At 47.2% G+C, this 16,947-nt stretch overlaps 1 protein-coding gene across 2 annotated transcripts in view; it reads right to left on the bottom strand.

Annotated features, from left to right (window-relative positions):
- Window positions 1-5,573: 5,573 nt before the first annotated feature.
- LCAT (lecithin-cholesterol acyltransferase) overlaps window positions 5,574-16,947 on the bottom strand; it is a 94,871-nt gene continuing 83,497 nt past the window's right edge. For both annotated transcript variants that reach the window (XM_063946239.1, XM_063946240.1), the window contains exons 6-7: window positions 15,058-15,282; window positions 5,574-6,204 (exon numbers count right to left, since the gene is read on the bottom strand). In XM_063946239.1, the coding sequence (XP_063802309.1) occupies window positions 5,681-6,204; window positions 15,058-15,282 (749 nt within the window). In that variant the 3' untranslated portion in view covers window positions 5,574-5,680. The remainder of the gene's footprint in view (window positions 6,205-15,057; window positions 15,283-16,947) is intronic.

Raw genomic sequence — 16,947 nt, 5'->3', positions numbered from 1 at the left:
CCAGGGGTGACTAGTTGGGGGTGGGGGGGGGGGTAATGCCACGGCCGCAGGGCCTACATAAATGTGTCCCCCGGCTGTGGCATTATGTCCCTGGCTAGTGGGGCCCGTTGCTGGTTTTAAAAATATGGGGGACCCCTTCATCTTTTGTCTCCCGTATTTTTGGAACCAGGACCGGTCTAAGAGCCCGGTGCTGGTTGTCTAAATACGGGGAACCCATGTCCAATTTTTTCCCAGTATTTAAACAACCAGGAGCGGCTCAAAGAGCCCGAGGCTGGTTATACTTAGGAGGGGGGACCTCACGCAATTTGTTTTACATTTTTTAACCCATTCAGACCCTTCTCCATTAAGTTAATGGAAGCCCTGGACAACAAAATTGCATTCATGTCCTCCTCCCACTCCCTTCCCAGTCCCAAACACTAACTTTAATTTTTTTCTATAAAAATGTACAATATATCACAAGTATGATGAGCAGGCAGGCAGCGGGCATTGGCGGCATCGGACTGAGATGCAAATTAGTGGTGGAGGGCTGGGTCAGTTGATGATGGGCAAGTTTGTAAGCCATTGGCGGTGGCAGCAGGCATCGGCTCAGAGGCGGTAGCGGGCATTGGCTCGGCGGTGGTAGGGGTCATCGGCAGGATCCGGCGGACATTATGGCTGTTGTGCCTCACCAGCCACTGACCTCACCGCACGCCACTGCTATATACTACACACCACACACATACACCCCTATATACTACACAGTGCACACATATACACCCCTATATACTACACACCACACACATATACACCCCTATATACTACACACCACACACATATACACCCCTATATACTACACACCACACACATATACACCCCTAGATACTACACACCACACACATATATATCCCTAGATACTACACACCACACACATATACACCCCTATATACTACACAGCGCACAAATATATACACCATTATATACAGTAATACACACCACACACAAGCTTCCCTATATACTACACACCACACACATATATACCCCTATATACTATACACCACACACATATGCACCCCTATATACTACACACCACACACATACACCCCTATATACTACACAGCGCACACATATACACCCCTATATACTACACACCACACACATATACACCCCTAGATACTACACACCACACACATATATATCCCTAGATACTACACACCACACACATATATATCCCTAGATACTACACACCACACATATATACACCCCTATATACTACACACCACACACATATACACCCCTATATACTACACACCACACACATACACCCCTATACACTATACAGTGCACACATATACACCCCTATATACTACACATATACACCCTTATATACTAAACACCACACACATATACACACCCCTATATACTACACAGCGCACAAATATATACACCATTATATACGGTACTACACACCACACACAAGCATCCCTATATACTACACACCACACACATATACACCCCTATATACTACACACCACACACATATACACCCCTATATACTACACACCACACACATACACCCCTATATACTACACAGTGCACACATATACACCCCCATATACTACACACCACACACATACACCCCTATATTCTACACACCGCACACATATACACCTCTAGATACTACACACCGCACACATATACACCCCTAGATACTACACACCACACACATATACACCCCTATATACTGCACACCACACACATATACACCCCTATATACTACACACCACACATATACACCCTTATATACTACACACCACACACATATACACCCCTATATACTACACACCACACACATATACACCCCTATATAGTACACACCACACACACATACACCCCTATATACTACACAGTGCACACATATATATACCATTATATACAGTACTACACACCACACATACATCCCTATATAATACACACCACACACATATACACTCCTATATACTACACAGCGCACACATATACACCCTTATATACTACACAGCACACACATATACATCCCTATATACTACACACCACACACATATACACCCCTATATACTATACAGCGCACACATATACAACCCTATATACTATACACCACACACATATACACCCCTATATACTACACACCACACATATACACCCCTATATACTACACAGTGCACACATATATACACCATTATATTTAGTACTATCACACCACACACATACATCCCTATATACTACACACCACGCACATATACACCCCTATATTCTACACAGCACACACATATACATCCCTATATACTACACAGTACACACATATACACCCCTATATACTACACACCACACACATACACCCCTTTATACTACACAGCGCACACATATACAACCCTATATACTACACACCACACACATATACACCCCTATATGCTACACACCACACACATACACCCCTAAATATACTACACACCACACACATATACACCCCTATATACTACACACCACACACATATACTGTACACCCCTATACTACACACCACACACATACACTCCTATATACTACACAGCGCACACACATACACCCCCATATACTACACACCACACACATATACACCCCCATATACTACACACCACACACATACACCCCTATATATACTACACACCACACACATACAGTATACACCCCTATATACTACACACCACACACATATACACCCCTATATACTACACACCACACAAATATATACACCATTATATACAGTACCACACACATACATCCCTATATACTACACACCACACACATATACACCCCTATATACTACACACCACACACATACACCCCTATATACTACATACAACACACATAGACACCCCTATATACTACACAGCACACACATTTACACCCCTATACACTACACACCACACACATAAACCCCTATATGCCCCATTATATATATCTCAATCAGTGGTGGAACTAGCAAGCGGTGGGCCCAGATGCGACAAAATGCTTTGCCCCCCCCCCCCCCCCCCATCCCATCCAAGTCCACCCCCTCACCCCTGGAGAGGATCTGGTGAGGGGGACCTGCTCAGGGCCAGAGAAATGGATACCTAGCTACAGTGCCGTAACTAACTACACATTTTAGCACTGTGTGCAAGAAACGTCATCGGAGCCCCACCCCTGCATGCAAAACAGGGGCAGTGCGCGCCATAGGCGCGTGCAAAAATACATAGTGGCGTGGCTTCGTGGGGAAGGGGTGTGGCCACAAAATAATGCCAGTTCATAAAACGGTGCAAAGTAGTCTACATTATTCAAATTATGCCGCACAGTAGCACCACTACACCAGGTAGAGACCCTTTTACACCTTACGGCGGACAGATTCCTCTTTTTACACATTACAGCAGACAGCGTCCCCCTTTTTACACATAACGGCAGACAGCGTGCCCTTTTTACACATAGCGGCAGACAGCGTGCCCTTGTTACACATAGCGGCAGACAGCGTCCCCTTTTTACACATAACTGCAGACAGCGTGCCCTTGTTACACATAGCGGCAGACAGCGTACACTTTTTACACATAACGGCAGACAGCGTGCCCTTGTTACACATAGCGGCAGACAGCGTACACTTTTTACACATAATGGCACACAGCGTGCCCTTTTTACACATAACGGCAGACAGCGTGCCCTTGTTACACATAGTGGCAGACAGCGTACACTTTTTACACATAACGGCAACAGCGTGCCCTTGTTACACAAAACGGCAGACAGTGGCCCTCATTCCGAGTCGTTCGCTCGGTATTTTTCATCGCATCGCAATGAAAATCCGCTTAGTACGCATGCGCAATATTCGCACTGCGACTGCGCCAAGTAATTTAACAATGAAGATAGTATTTTTACTCACGGCTTTTTCATCGCTCCGGCGATCGTAATGTGATTGACAGGAAATGGGTGTTACTGGGCGGAAACATGGCGTTTTATGGGCGTGTGGATGAAAACGCTACCGTTTCCGGAAAAAACGCAGGAGTGGCTGGAGAAACGGGGGAGTGTCTGAGCGAACGCTGGGTGTGTTTGTGACGTCAAACCAGGAACGACAAGCACTGAACTGATCGCACAGGCAGAGTAAGGTTGAAGTTACTCAGAAACTGCAAAGTAGTTTGTAATAGCAATATTGCGAATACATCGGTCGCAATTTTAAGAAGCTAAGATACACTCCCAGTAGGCGTAGGCTTAGCGTGTGTAACTCTGCTAAATTCGCCTTGCGACCGATCAACTCGGAATGAGGGCCAGTGTACACTTTTTACACATAACGGCAGACAGCGTGCCCTTTTTACACACAACGGCAGACAGCGTCCCCTTTTTACACATTACGGCAGACAGCGTGCCCTTGTTACACATTACGGCAGACAGCGTCCCCCTTTTTCCACATTACGGCAGGCAGATTCCCCCTTTTTACACATTGTGGCAGACAGCGTCCCCTTTTTACACATTACGGCAGACAGCGTGCCCTTGTTACACATTACGGCAGACAGCGTCCCCTTTTTACACATCACGGCAGACAGATTCCCCCTTTTTACACATTGCGGCAGGCAGATTCCTTCTTTTTACACATTGCGGCAAAGATTCCCCCTTTTTACACATCACGTCAGGCAGATTCCCCCTTTTTACACATTACATCAGGCAGATTCCCCCTTTTTACACATTACATCAGGCAGATTCCCCCTTTTTACACATTGCGGCAAAGATTACCCCTTTTTACACATTGCGGCAGACAGTCCCCCTTTTTGCATATGGAAAGAAAGAAAGAAAGAAAGAAAGAAAGAAAGAAAGAAAGAAAGAAAGAAAGAATGAATTATACTTACCCTCTCCGCTGGCTCAGGCTCCTCTGTGCAGCTTCTGGCAGAGATCTCGGGCAGGAGAGAAGGAGGAGGAGGGAGGTGGAGGAGGGAGCCGCAGCAGCGCTCTGTTATTGGTTGAGGCGCTGCTGCTGCTGTCCCTCTGCTTCACTATAGGCTGTTCTCGGAAGACAGCCTATAGTGAAGCAGAGGGACAGCAGCAGCAGCGCCTCAACCAGTAGCAAAGCGCTGCTGCGGCTCCCTCCTCCACCTCCCTCCTTCTCCTTACCCCCGTGCCCGTGACCGCTGCGCTCCTCTCCGACTCCTGTGTCCTGCGGGCGGCTGTGTGCTGCGGGCAGCTGTTGCCGGCAGCACACAATGGCATGCAATGAGTCAGTTTGACTCATTACATGCTTTGGGCCCCTGGACAGTGGCGGGCCCCAGTGCAACGCACTGGTTGCACTGGCGGTAGTTTCACCTCTGACCTCAAATACCCACCCCTCCAACCCGCTGCACCCCAGCACCCAGCCCTTTTAAAGAGTAACAATAAATTGTTATTTTATAACTTTATATGCGCTCTCTTTTACTATATATATATCTGTATTATAGTTTGTGTGTGTGTGTGTGTGTGTGTGTGTGTGCGTGCCTGTGTGTGGTGTGCACACAGAAGGGAATGACACAGTAGCAAATTTATTGGAGCGCGGTGAGATGTTAGCGCCCCCTGTAGTACATACTGTACACTGATATCAGCATAAGGACGTGGTTTATTATACAAGTGGAAATAAATTGTATCCTGCTGCAAAGTTCATGATGCTGTAGCAGTTGCAGGATATCTCCGGAACCTGACCACGGTCTACAGGTCGTTCCCCAACAAGATCTCATTGATAATATTTAATGTTCGGTTGCTGAAGACAATGCTGAGGTGATCCAGTCCCTGTAGCTCATAGACCTGGACCTTCTCCTTCTGCTGGTCCTTCCAGCGTTTGCACAGCTCCATACTCCTCTTGTGTACAGTGTCATCCCCATCAGAATACAGGATATCAACCGGCGGCTCATTGGGGAAACCCTCCCCATACACATAGGTCTCTGCAGTAGGGTGGCCACTGCCATAGATACAATATATGTCCACCCCTGGGGGAGGAAGCCCTTCAATCAGACCCTTCGTATCCTCCCACATGTACCAGCCATCTTCAAAGTCAATGTCCCAGAAGAACTTCTGATAGTCCTTGTATGTATAGTTATACGATGGGGTAGAAATAAACACATGTGATTCTGGCCATGCCAGGTTTGTAGGGAGCATCCAAGGGTTGGTCGTGGTCATTCGCTGCTCTTCTCGAATTTTGATATTTGAAACCATTGGAATTCCATGACTATCTCCTGTGACAGAGTAATGACAATAATTTATTTTCCATACAAAAGTTACTGGTAATATAATTTATAATAATTACCTTTAAATGTAATATAATAATAATAATAATAATAATAATAATAATAGATTATATCTACTGCTAACAACAAAGCATTGCTAACTGATGTCACTAAGGACAGAGCGATGTCATCTGCTACACACATCTGTGATATCACTAGTGACATCATCCACTGCTCACATCTCTCACTGATGTCACTAAGGACAGAGCGATATCATCTTCTACACACATCTGTGATATGACTACTGACCTCATCCACCGCTCACATCCCTCACTGATGTCACTAAGGACAGAGCGGTCATCTGCTACACACATCTGTGATATCACTAGTGACCTCATCCACCGCTCACATCCCTCACTGATGTCACTAAGGACATAGCGATGTCATCTGCTACACACATCTGTGATATCACTAGTGACCTCATCCACCGCTCACATCCCTCACTTATGTCACTAAGGACAGAGCGATGTAATCTGCTACACACATCTGTGATATCACTAGTGACCTCATCCACCGCTCACATCCCTCACTGATGTCACTAAGGACAGAGCAATGTCATCTGCTACACGCATCTCTGATATCACTAGTGATCTCATAAACCGCTCACATCCCTCACTGATGTCACTAAGGACAGAGCGATGTCATCTGCTACACATATCTGTGATATCACTAGTGACCTCATCTACCGCTCACATCCCTCACTGATGTCAATAAGGACAGAGCGATGTCATCTGCAACACACAACTGTGATATCACTAGTGACCTCATCCACTGCTCACATCCCTCACTGATGTCACTAAGGACAGAGCGGTCATCTGCTACACACATCTGTGATATCACTAGTGACCTCATCCACCGCTCACATCCCTCACTGATGTCACTAAGGACAGAGCGGTCATCTGCTACACATATCTGTAATATCACTAGTGACCTCATCCACCGCTCACATCCCTCACTGATGTCACTAAGGACAGAGCGATGTCATCTGCAACACACAACTGTGATATCACTAGTGACCTCATCCACTGCTCACATCCCTCACTGATGTCACTAAGGACAGAGCGGTCATCTGCTACACATATCTGTAATATCACTAGTGACCTCATCTACCGCTCACATCCCTCACTTATGTCACTAAGGACAGAGCGATGTCATCTGCTATATGCATCTCTGATATCACTAGTGACCTCATCCACCGCTCACTTCCCACACTTTCACTAAGGACAGAGCGATGTCATCTGCTATATGCATCTCTGATATCACTGGTGTCCTCATTCACCACTCACATTCCTCACTGATTTCACTAAGGACAGAGCAATGTCATCTGCTACACACATCTGTGATATCACTGGTGACCTCATCCACAGCTCACATCCTTAACTGATTTCACTAAGGACAGAGCAATGTCATCTGCTACACACATCTGTGATATCACTAGTGACCTCATCCACCGCTCACATTCCTCACTTATGTCACTAAGGACAGAGCAATATCATCTGCTACACACATCTGTGATATCACTGGTGACCTCATCCACCGCTCACACCCATCACTGATTTCACTAAGGACAGAGCAATGTCATCTGCTACACACATCTGTGATATCACTGGTGACCTCATCCACCGCTCACACCCATCACTGATTTCACTAAGGACAGAGCGATGTCATCTGCTACACACATCTGTGATATCACTGGTGACCTCATCCACAGCTCACATCCCTAACTGATTTCACTAAGGACAGAGCAATGTCATCTGCTACACACATCTGTGATATGACTAGTGACCTCATCCACAGCTCACATCCCTAACTGATTTCACTAAGGACAGAGCAATGTCATCTGCTACACACATCTGTGATATCACTAGTGACCTCATCTACCGCTCACATCCCTCACTGATGTCAATAAGGACAGAGTGATGTCATCTCCTACACACATCTGTGATATCACTAGTGACCTCATCCACCGCTCACATCCCTCACTGATGTCACTAAGGACAGAGCGGTCATCTGCTACACACATCTGTGATATCACTAGTGACCTCATCCACCGCTCACATCCCTCACTGATGTCACTAAGGACAGAGCGGTCATCTGCTACACACATCTCTGATATCACTAGTGACCTCATCCACCGCTCACATCCCTCACTTATGTCACTAAGGACAGAGCGATGTCATCTGCTACATGCATCTCTGATATCACTAGTGATCTCATCCACCGCTCACATCGCTCACTGATGTCACTTAGGACAGAGCGATGTCATCTGCTACACACATCTGTGATATCACTAGTGATCTCATCCACCGCTCACATCGCTCACTTATCTCACCAAGGACAGAGTGATGTCATCTGCTACACACATCTGTGATATCACTGGTAACCTCATCCACCGGTCACGCCTATCACTGATTTCACTAAGGACAGAGTGATGCCATCTGCTACACACATCTGTGATATCACTAGTGATCTCATCCACCGCTCACATCCCTCACTGATTTCACTAAGGACAGAGCAATGTCATCTGCTACACACATCTGTGATATCACTAAGTGACCTCATCCACTGCTCACATCCCTAACTGATTTCACTAAGGACAGAGCGATGTCATCTGCTACACACATCTGTAATATCACTAGTGACCTCATCCACCGCTCACATCTCTCATTGATGTCACTAAGCACAGAGCGATGTCATCTGCAACACACATCTGTGATATCACTAGTGACCTCATCTACCGTTCACATCCCTCACTGAAGTCAATAAGGACAGAGCGATGTCATCTCCTACACACATCTGTGATATCACTAGTGACCTCATCCACCGCTCACATCCCTCACTGATGTTACTAAGGACAGAGCGGTCATCTGCTACACACATCTGTGATATCACTAGTGACCTCATCCACCGCTCACATCCCTCACTGATGTCAATAAGGACAGAGCGATGTCATCTGCTGCACGCATCTCTGATATCACTAGTGACTTCATCTACCGCTCACATCCCTCACTGATGTCACTAAGCACAGAGCAATATCATATGCAACACACATCTGTGATATCACTAGTGACTTCATCTACCGCTCACATCCCTCACTGATGTCAATAAGGACAGAGCGATGTCATCTCCTACACACATCTGTGATATCACTAGTGACGTCATCCACCGCTCACATCCCGCACTGATGTTACTAAGGACAGAGCGGTCTTCTGCTACACACATCTGTGATATCACTAGTGACCTCATCCACCGCTCACATCCCTCACTGATGTCAATAAGGACAGAGCGATGTCATCTGCTACATGCATCTTTGATATCACTAGTGACCTCATCCACCGCTCACATCCCTCACTTATGTCACTAAGGACAGAGCGATATCATCTGCTACATGTATCTCTGATATCACTAGTGACCTCATCCACCGCTCACTTCCCTCACTGTCACTAAGGACAGAGCGATGTCATCTGCTACACACATCTCTGATATCACTAGTGACCTCATCCACAGCTCACATACCTCACTAATGTCACTAAGGACAGAGCGATGTCATCTGCTACACGCATCTGTGATATCTCTAATGACCTCATCCACCGCTCACATCCCTGACTGATGTCACTAAGAACAGAGCGATGTCAACTGCTACACGCATCTGTGATATCACTAGTGACTTCATCCACCGCTCACATCCCTCACTGATGTCACTAAGGACAGAGTGGTCATCTGCTACACACATCTGTGATATCACTAGTGACCTCATCCACAGCTCACATCCCTCACTGATGTCACTAAGGACAGAGCGATGTCATCTGCTACACGCATCTGTGATATCTCTAGTGACCTCATCCACCGCTCACATCCCTGACTGATGTCACTAAGAACAGAACGATGTCATCTGCTACACACATCTCTGATATCACTAGTGACACATCTACCGCTTACATCCCTCACTGATGTCACTAAGGATAGAGCGATGTTATCTACTACACACATCTGTGATATCACTAGTGACCTCATCCACCGCTCACATCCCACACTGATGTCAATAAGGACAGAGCGATGTCATCTGCTGCACGCATCTCTGATATCACTAGTGACCTCATGCACCGCTCACATCTCTCATTGATGTCACTAAGGACAGAGCGATGTCATATGCAACACACATCTGTGATATCACTAGTGACCTCATCCACCGCTCACATCCCTCACTGATGTCAATAAGGACAGAGCGATATCATCTCCTACACACATCTGTGATATCACTAGTGACCTCATCCACCGCTCACATCCCGCACTGATGTTACTAAGGACAGAGCGGTCTTCTGCTACACACATCTGTTATATCACTAGTGACCTCATCCACCGCTCACATCCCACACTGATGTCACTAAGGACAGAGCGATGTCATATGCAACACACATCTGTGATATCACTAGTGACCTCATCCACCGCTCACATCCCTCACTGATGTCACTAAGGACAGAGCGATGTAATCTGCTACACACATCTGTGATATCACTAGTGACCTCATCCACCGCTCACATCCCTCACTGATGTCACTAAGGACAGAGCGATATCATCTTCTACACACATCTGTGATATGACTAGTGACCTCATCCACAGCTCAGATCCCTCACTGATGTCACTAAGGACAGAGCGATGTCATCTGCTACATGCATCTCTGATATCACTAGTGACCTCATCCACCGCTCACTTCCCTCACTGTCACTAAGGACAGAGCGATGTCATCTGCTACACGCATCTGTGATATCACTAGTGACTTCATCCACCGCTCACATCCCTCACTGATGTCACTAAGGACAGAGTGGTCATCTGCTACACACATCTGTGATATCACTAGTGACCTCATCCACCGCTCACATCCCTCATTGATGTCACTAAGGACAGAGCGATGACATCTGCTACACGCATCTGTGATATCTCTAGTGACCTCATCCACCGCTCACATCCCTCACTTATGTCACTAAGGACAGAGCGATGTCATCTGCTACATGCATCTCTGATATCACTAGTGACCTCATCCACCGCTCACTTCCCTCACTGTCACTAAGGACAGAGCGATGTCATCTGCTACACGCATCTGTGATATCTCTAGTGACCTCATCCACCGCTCACATCCCTCACTGATGTCACTAAGGACAGAGCGGTCATCTGCTACACACATCTGTGATATCACTAGTGACCTCATCCACCGCTCACATCCCTCACTGATGTTACTAAGGACAGAGCGGTCATCTGCTACACACATCTGTGATATCACTAGTGACCTCATCCACCGCTCACATCACTCACTGATGTCACTAAGGACAGAGCGATGTCATTTGCTACACACATCTGTGATATCACTAGTGACCTCATCCACTGCTACATCCCTAACTGATGTCACTAAGGACAGAGCAATATCATCTGCTACACGTATCTCTGATATCACTAGTGACCTCATCCACTGCTACATCCCTAACTGATGTGACTGAGGACAGAGCGATGTCATCTGCTACACGCATCTCTGATATCACTAGTGACCTCATCCACCGCTCTCATCCCTCACTTATGTCACTAAGAACAGAGTGATGTCATCTGCTACACGCATCTGTGATATCACTAGTGACTTCATCCACCGCTAACATCCCACACTGATGTCACTAAGGAAAGAGCGATGTCATTTGCTACACGTATCTGTGATTTCACTGGTGTCCTCATCCACCGCTCACATCCCCCACTGATGTCACTAAGGACAGAGCGATGTCATCTGTTACACGCATCTGTGATATCACTAGTGACTTCATCCACCGCTCACATCCCTCACTGATGTCACTAAGGACAGAGCGATGTCATCTGCTACACACATCTCTGATATCACTGGTGACCTCATCCACCGCTCACATCCCTCACTGATGTCACTAAGAACAGAGCGATGTCATCTGCTACACACATCTGTGATATCACTAGTGACCTCATCCACCGCTAACATCCCTCACTGATGTCACTAAGGAAAGAGCGATGTCATTTGCTACACGTATCTGTGATTTCACTGGTGTCCTCATCCACCGCTCACATCCCTCACTGATGTCACTGAGGACAGAGCGATGTCATCTGCTACACACATCTCTGATATCACTAGTGACTTCATCCACCGCTCACATCCCTCACTGATGTCACTCAGGACAGAGCGATGTCATCTGCTACACACATCTGTGATATCACTAGTGACCTCATCCACCGCTCACATCCCTAACTAATGTCACTAAGAACAGAGTGATGTCATCTCCTACACACATTTCAGAGATGCTGCGAGCATCCTGCCACAGAGGCACAAACTACATTTCGGGCATTCTGCCACAGAGGCACACAATACGCTGCGGGCATCCTGCCACAGAGGCACACACCATGCTGCAGGCATCCTATGACAGAGGTACACACCATGCTGCAGGCATCCTATGACAGAGGTACACACCATGCTGCAGGCATCTTGCTACAGAGGCACACACATTATGCTGCAGGCATCCTGCTACAGAGGTACACACCATGCTGCAGGAATCCTATGAAAGAGGTATACACCATGCTGCAGGCATCCTGCTACAGAGGCACACACCCTGCTGCAGGCATCCTACGACATCAGTACACACAATTCTGCAGGTATCCTGCTACAGAGGCACACACCCTGCTGCAGGCATCCTACGACAGCAGTACACACAATTCTGCAGGTATCCTGCTACAGAGGTACACACCATGCTGCAGGCATCTTGCTACAGAGGTACACACCATGCTGCAGGAATCCTGCTGCAGAGGTACACACCATGTTGCAGGCATCTTCCTTCAGAGGTACACAGCATGCTGCAGGCATCCTATGACAGAGGAACACACCATGCTGCAGGCATCCTGCTACAGAGATACACACCATGATGCAGGCATCCTGCTACAGAGGTACACACCATGCTGCAGGCATCCTGCTACAGAAGTACACACTATGCTGCAGGCATCCTTCGTCAGAGTCACACACCATGCTGTGGGCATCACGCTACAGAGGAACTCACCATGCTGCGGGCGTCCTATGGCAGAGGCACACACCATGCTGCTGTCATCCTACAACAGAGGTACACACCATGCTGTGAGCATCCTACAACTGAGGCACACACCATGCTGTGGGCATCCTGTTACAGAGGTACACACCATGCTGCGGGCAACCTACGACACAGGTACACACCATACTGCAGGCATTATACGACAGGAGTACACACCATGCTGCAGGCATCCTGCTTCAGAGGCACACATCATGCTGTAGGCATCCTGCTACAGAGGCACATACCATACTGCAGGCATCCTGTTACAGAGGTACACACCATGCTGCAGGCATCCTATGACAGAGGCAGACACCACACTGCAGGCATCCTACGACAAAGGTACACACCATGCTGCGGGCATCCTACGACAGGGGTACACACCATGCTGCAGGCATCCTGCTACAGAGGCACACACCATGCTGCAGGCATCCTACAACAGAGGTACACACCATGCTGTGAGCATCCTACAACTGAGGCACACACCATGCTGTGGGCATCCTGTTACAGAGGTACACACCATGCTGCGGGCATTATACGACAGGAGTACACACCATGCTGCAGGCATCCTGCTTCAGTGGCACACATCATGCTGTAGACATCCTGCTACAGAGGCACATACCATACTGCAGGCATCCTGTTACAGAGGTACACACCATGCTGCGGGCACCCAGCTACAGAGGTACACACCATGCTGCGGGCATCCTACGACAGGTACACACCATGCTGCAGGCATCCAGCTACAGAGGTACACACCATGCTGTGAGCATCCTACAACAGAGGTACACACCATGCTGTGAGCATCCTACAACAGAGGTACACACCATGCTGCGGGCATCCTGTTACAGAGGTACACACCATGCTGCATGCATCCTACGATAGAGGTACACACCATGCTGCAGGCATTATACGACAGGAGTACACACCATGCTGCAGGCATCCTGCTTTAGAGGCACACATCATGCTGTAGGCATCCTGCTACAAAGGTACACACCATGCTGCAGGCATCCTGTTACAGAGGTACACACCATGCTGCAGGCATCCTATAACAGAGGTACACACCATGCTGCAGGCATCCTGCTACAGAGGCACACACCATGCTGCAGGCATCCTGCTACAGAGGTATACACCATGCTGCAGGCATCCTGCTTTAGAGGCACGCACCATGCTGCAGGCATCCTGCTACAGAGGAACACACCATGCTGCAGGCATCCTACGACAGAGGCCGACACCACACTGTAGGCATCCTATGACAGAGGTACACACCATGTTGCTTGCATCCTACGACAGAGGTACACACCATGCTGCTTGCATCCTACGACAGAGGTACACACCATGTTGCTTGCATCCTACGACAGAGGTACACACCATGCTGCTTGCATCCTACGACAGAGGAACACACCATGCTGCTTGCATCCTACGACAGAGGAACACACCATGCTGCGGGCATACTGCTACAAAGGCACACACAGGAGGCTTTAAAATTCTCCCACAGAAGCACACACCATGCAGGCATCCTATGACAGAGGTACACACTATGCTGCAAGCATTCTGCTACAAAGGCACACACTATGCTGCAGGCATCCTCCCACAGAAGCACACACCATGCTGCAGGCATCCTGCCAGTCCTTAGATCTACTTTGCAGTGATAATATATTTGCACATGGGGACAGAGGGCACCAGCCAGAGCATCAGACCCCCTGTTAGCAGCAGTAGAGATACTGACCTGACATCAGCACTAGCAGCGGCTTCACTGCGCCTCCCCATGGGGCTCCCAGGGATATAAACCCTTTGATATACTTCTGTTTCCACTGCTGGGGCTGGTGATTGAGGAAATAAAGCAGATAGAGATTGCCCAGGCTGTGGCCGGTCAGGAAGACAGGCCTCTTATATTCGTCATGCATCTCCTCCACCAGGTGCCTCAGCTTCTCAAAGTATTCCTTCTGGCCATCTGGAAGAGAGTCATACTGTATTACATGTCTCATGTAGCCCATGTCAACCTCCTGCTGTCAGCAATGTGTGACATGTCAGACCAATCAGGATGTCTACTGGGCACAGAGATGAGAACAGATGGTGTCTGGGGCTGAGATAATTTATAGAGTGGAGGTAATATATTGGGTGGAGGTAATTTATAGGGTGGAGGTAAAATAGGGCGCAGGTATTATACAGGGGGGAGGTAATATATAGTGTGGAGGTAATTATAGGGTGGATGTAATATATTGGGTGGAGGTAAAGTAGGGCGGAGGTATTATATAAGGCGGAGGTAATATATAGGGTGGAAGTAATATATAGGGTGGAGGTAATATAGGGTAGATGTAATATATAGGGTGGAGGTATTATATAAGGCGGAGGTAATATATAGGGTGGAAGTAATATATAGGGTGGAGGTAATATAGGGTAGAGGTAATATATAAGGTGGAGGTATTATATAGGGAGGAGGTAATATATAGGGTGGAGGTATTATATAGGGTGGAGGTAATATATAGGGTGGAGGTAATATAGGGCGGAGGTATCATATAGGGAGGAGGTAAAATATAGGGTGGAGGTAATACATAGGGTGGAAGTAATACATAGGGTGGAGGGAATATATACGGTGGAGGTAATATATAGATTAGAGGTAATACATAGGGTGGAGGTAATACATAGATTAGAGGTAATACATAGGGTGGAGGTAATATATAGGTGGAGATAATATATAGATTAGAGGCAATATATAGGGTGGAGGTATTATATAGGGTGGAGGTAATATATAGGGTGTAGGTAAATATATAGGCCCTCATTCCGAGTTGATCGGTCGCAAGGCGAATTTAGCAGAGTTACACACGCTAAGCCTACGCCTACTGGGAGTGTATCTTAGCATCCTAAAATTGCGACCGATGTATTCGCATTATTGCGATCACAAACTACTTAGCAGTTTTAGAGTAGCTCCACACTTACTCTGCCTGTGCGATCAGTTCAGTGCTTGTCGTTCCTGGATTGACGTCAGAAACACACCCAGCGTTCGCTCAGACACTCCCCCGTTTCTCCGGCCACTCCTGCGTTTTTTCCGGAAACGGTAGCGTTTTCATCCACACGCCCCTAAAACGCCGTGTTTCCGCCCAGTAACACCCATTTCCTGTCAATCACACTACGATCGCCGGAGCGAAGAAAAAGCCGTGAGTAAAAATCCTATCTTCATAGCAAAGTTACTTGGCGCAGTCGCAGTGCGACTATTGCGCATGCGCACTAAGCGAAATTTCACTGCGATGCGATGAAAAATAATGAGCGATCAACTCGGAATGAGGGCCATAGTGTGGAGGTAATATATAGGGTGGAGGTAATAAATAGAGCGGAGGTAATAAATAGGGCGGAGGTAATAAATATGGCAGAGGTAATATATAGGGTGGAGGTATTATACAGGGTTGAGGCAATACATAGAGTGGATGTAATATATAGGGCGGAGGTAATATATAGGGTGGAGGTAATATATAGATTAGAGGTAATACATAGGGTGGAGGTAATATATAGGGTGGATGTAATATATAGATTAGAGGTAATATATAGGGTGGAGGTAATACATAGGGTGTAGGTAATATATAGAGTGGAGGTAATATATAGGGTGTAGATAATTTATAAG

This window comes from Pseudophryne corroboree, chromosome 11 (genome assembly GCF_028390025.1).
Source record: "Pseudophryne corroboree isolate aPseCor3 chromosome 11, aPseCor3.hap2, whole genome shotgun sequence".
Classification (NCBI taxonomy): domain Eukaryota; kingdom Metazoa; phylum Chordata; class Amphibia; order Anura; family Myobatrachidae; genus Pseudophryne; species Pseudophryne corroboree.
This window is presented reverse-complemented; position numbering and strand designations above follow the sequence as displayed.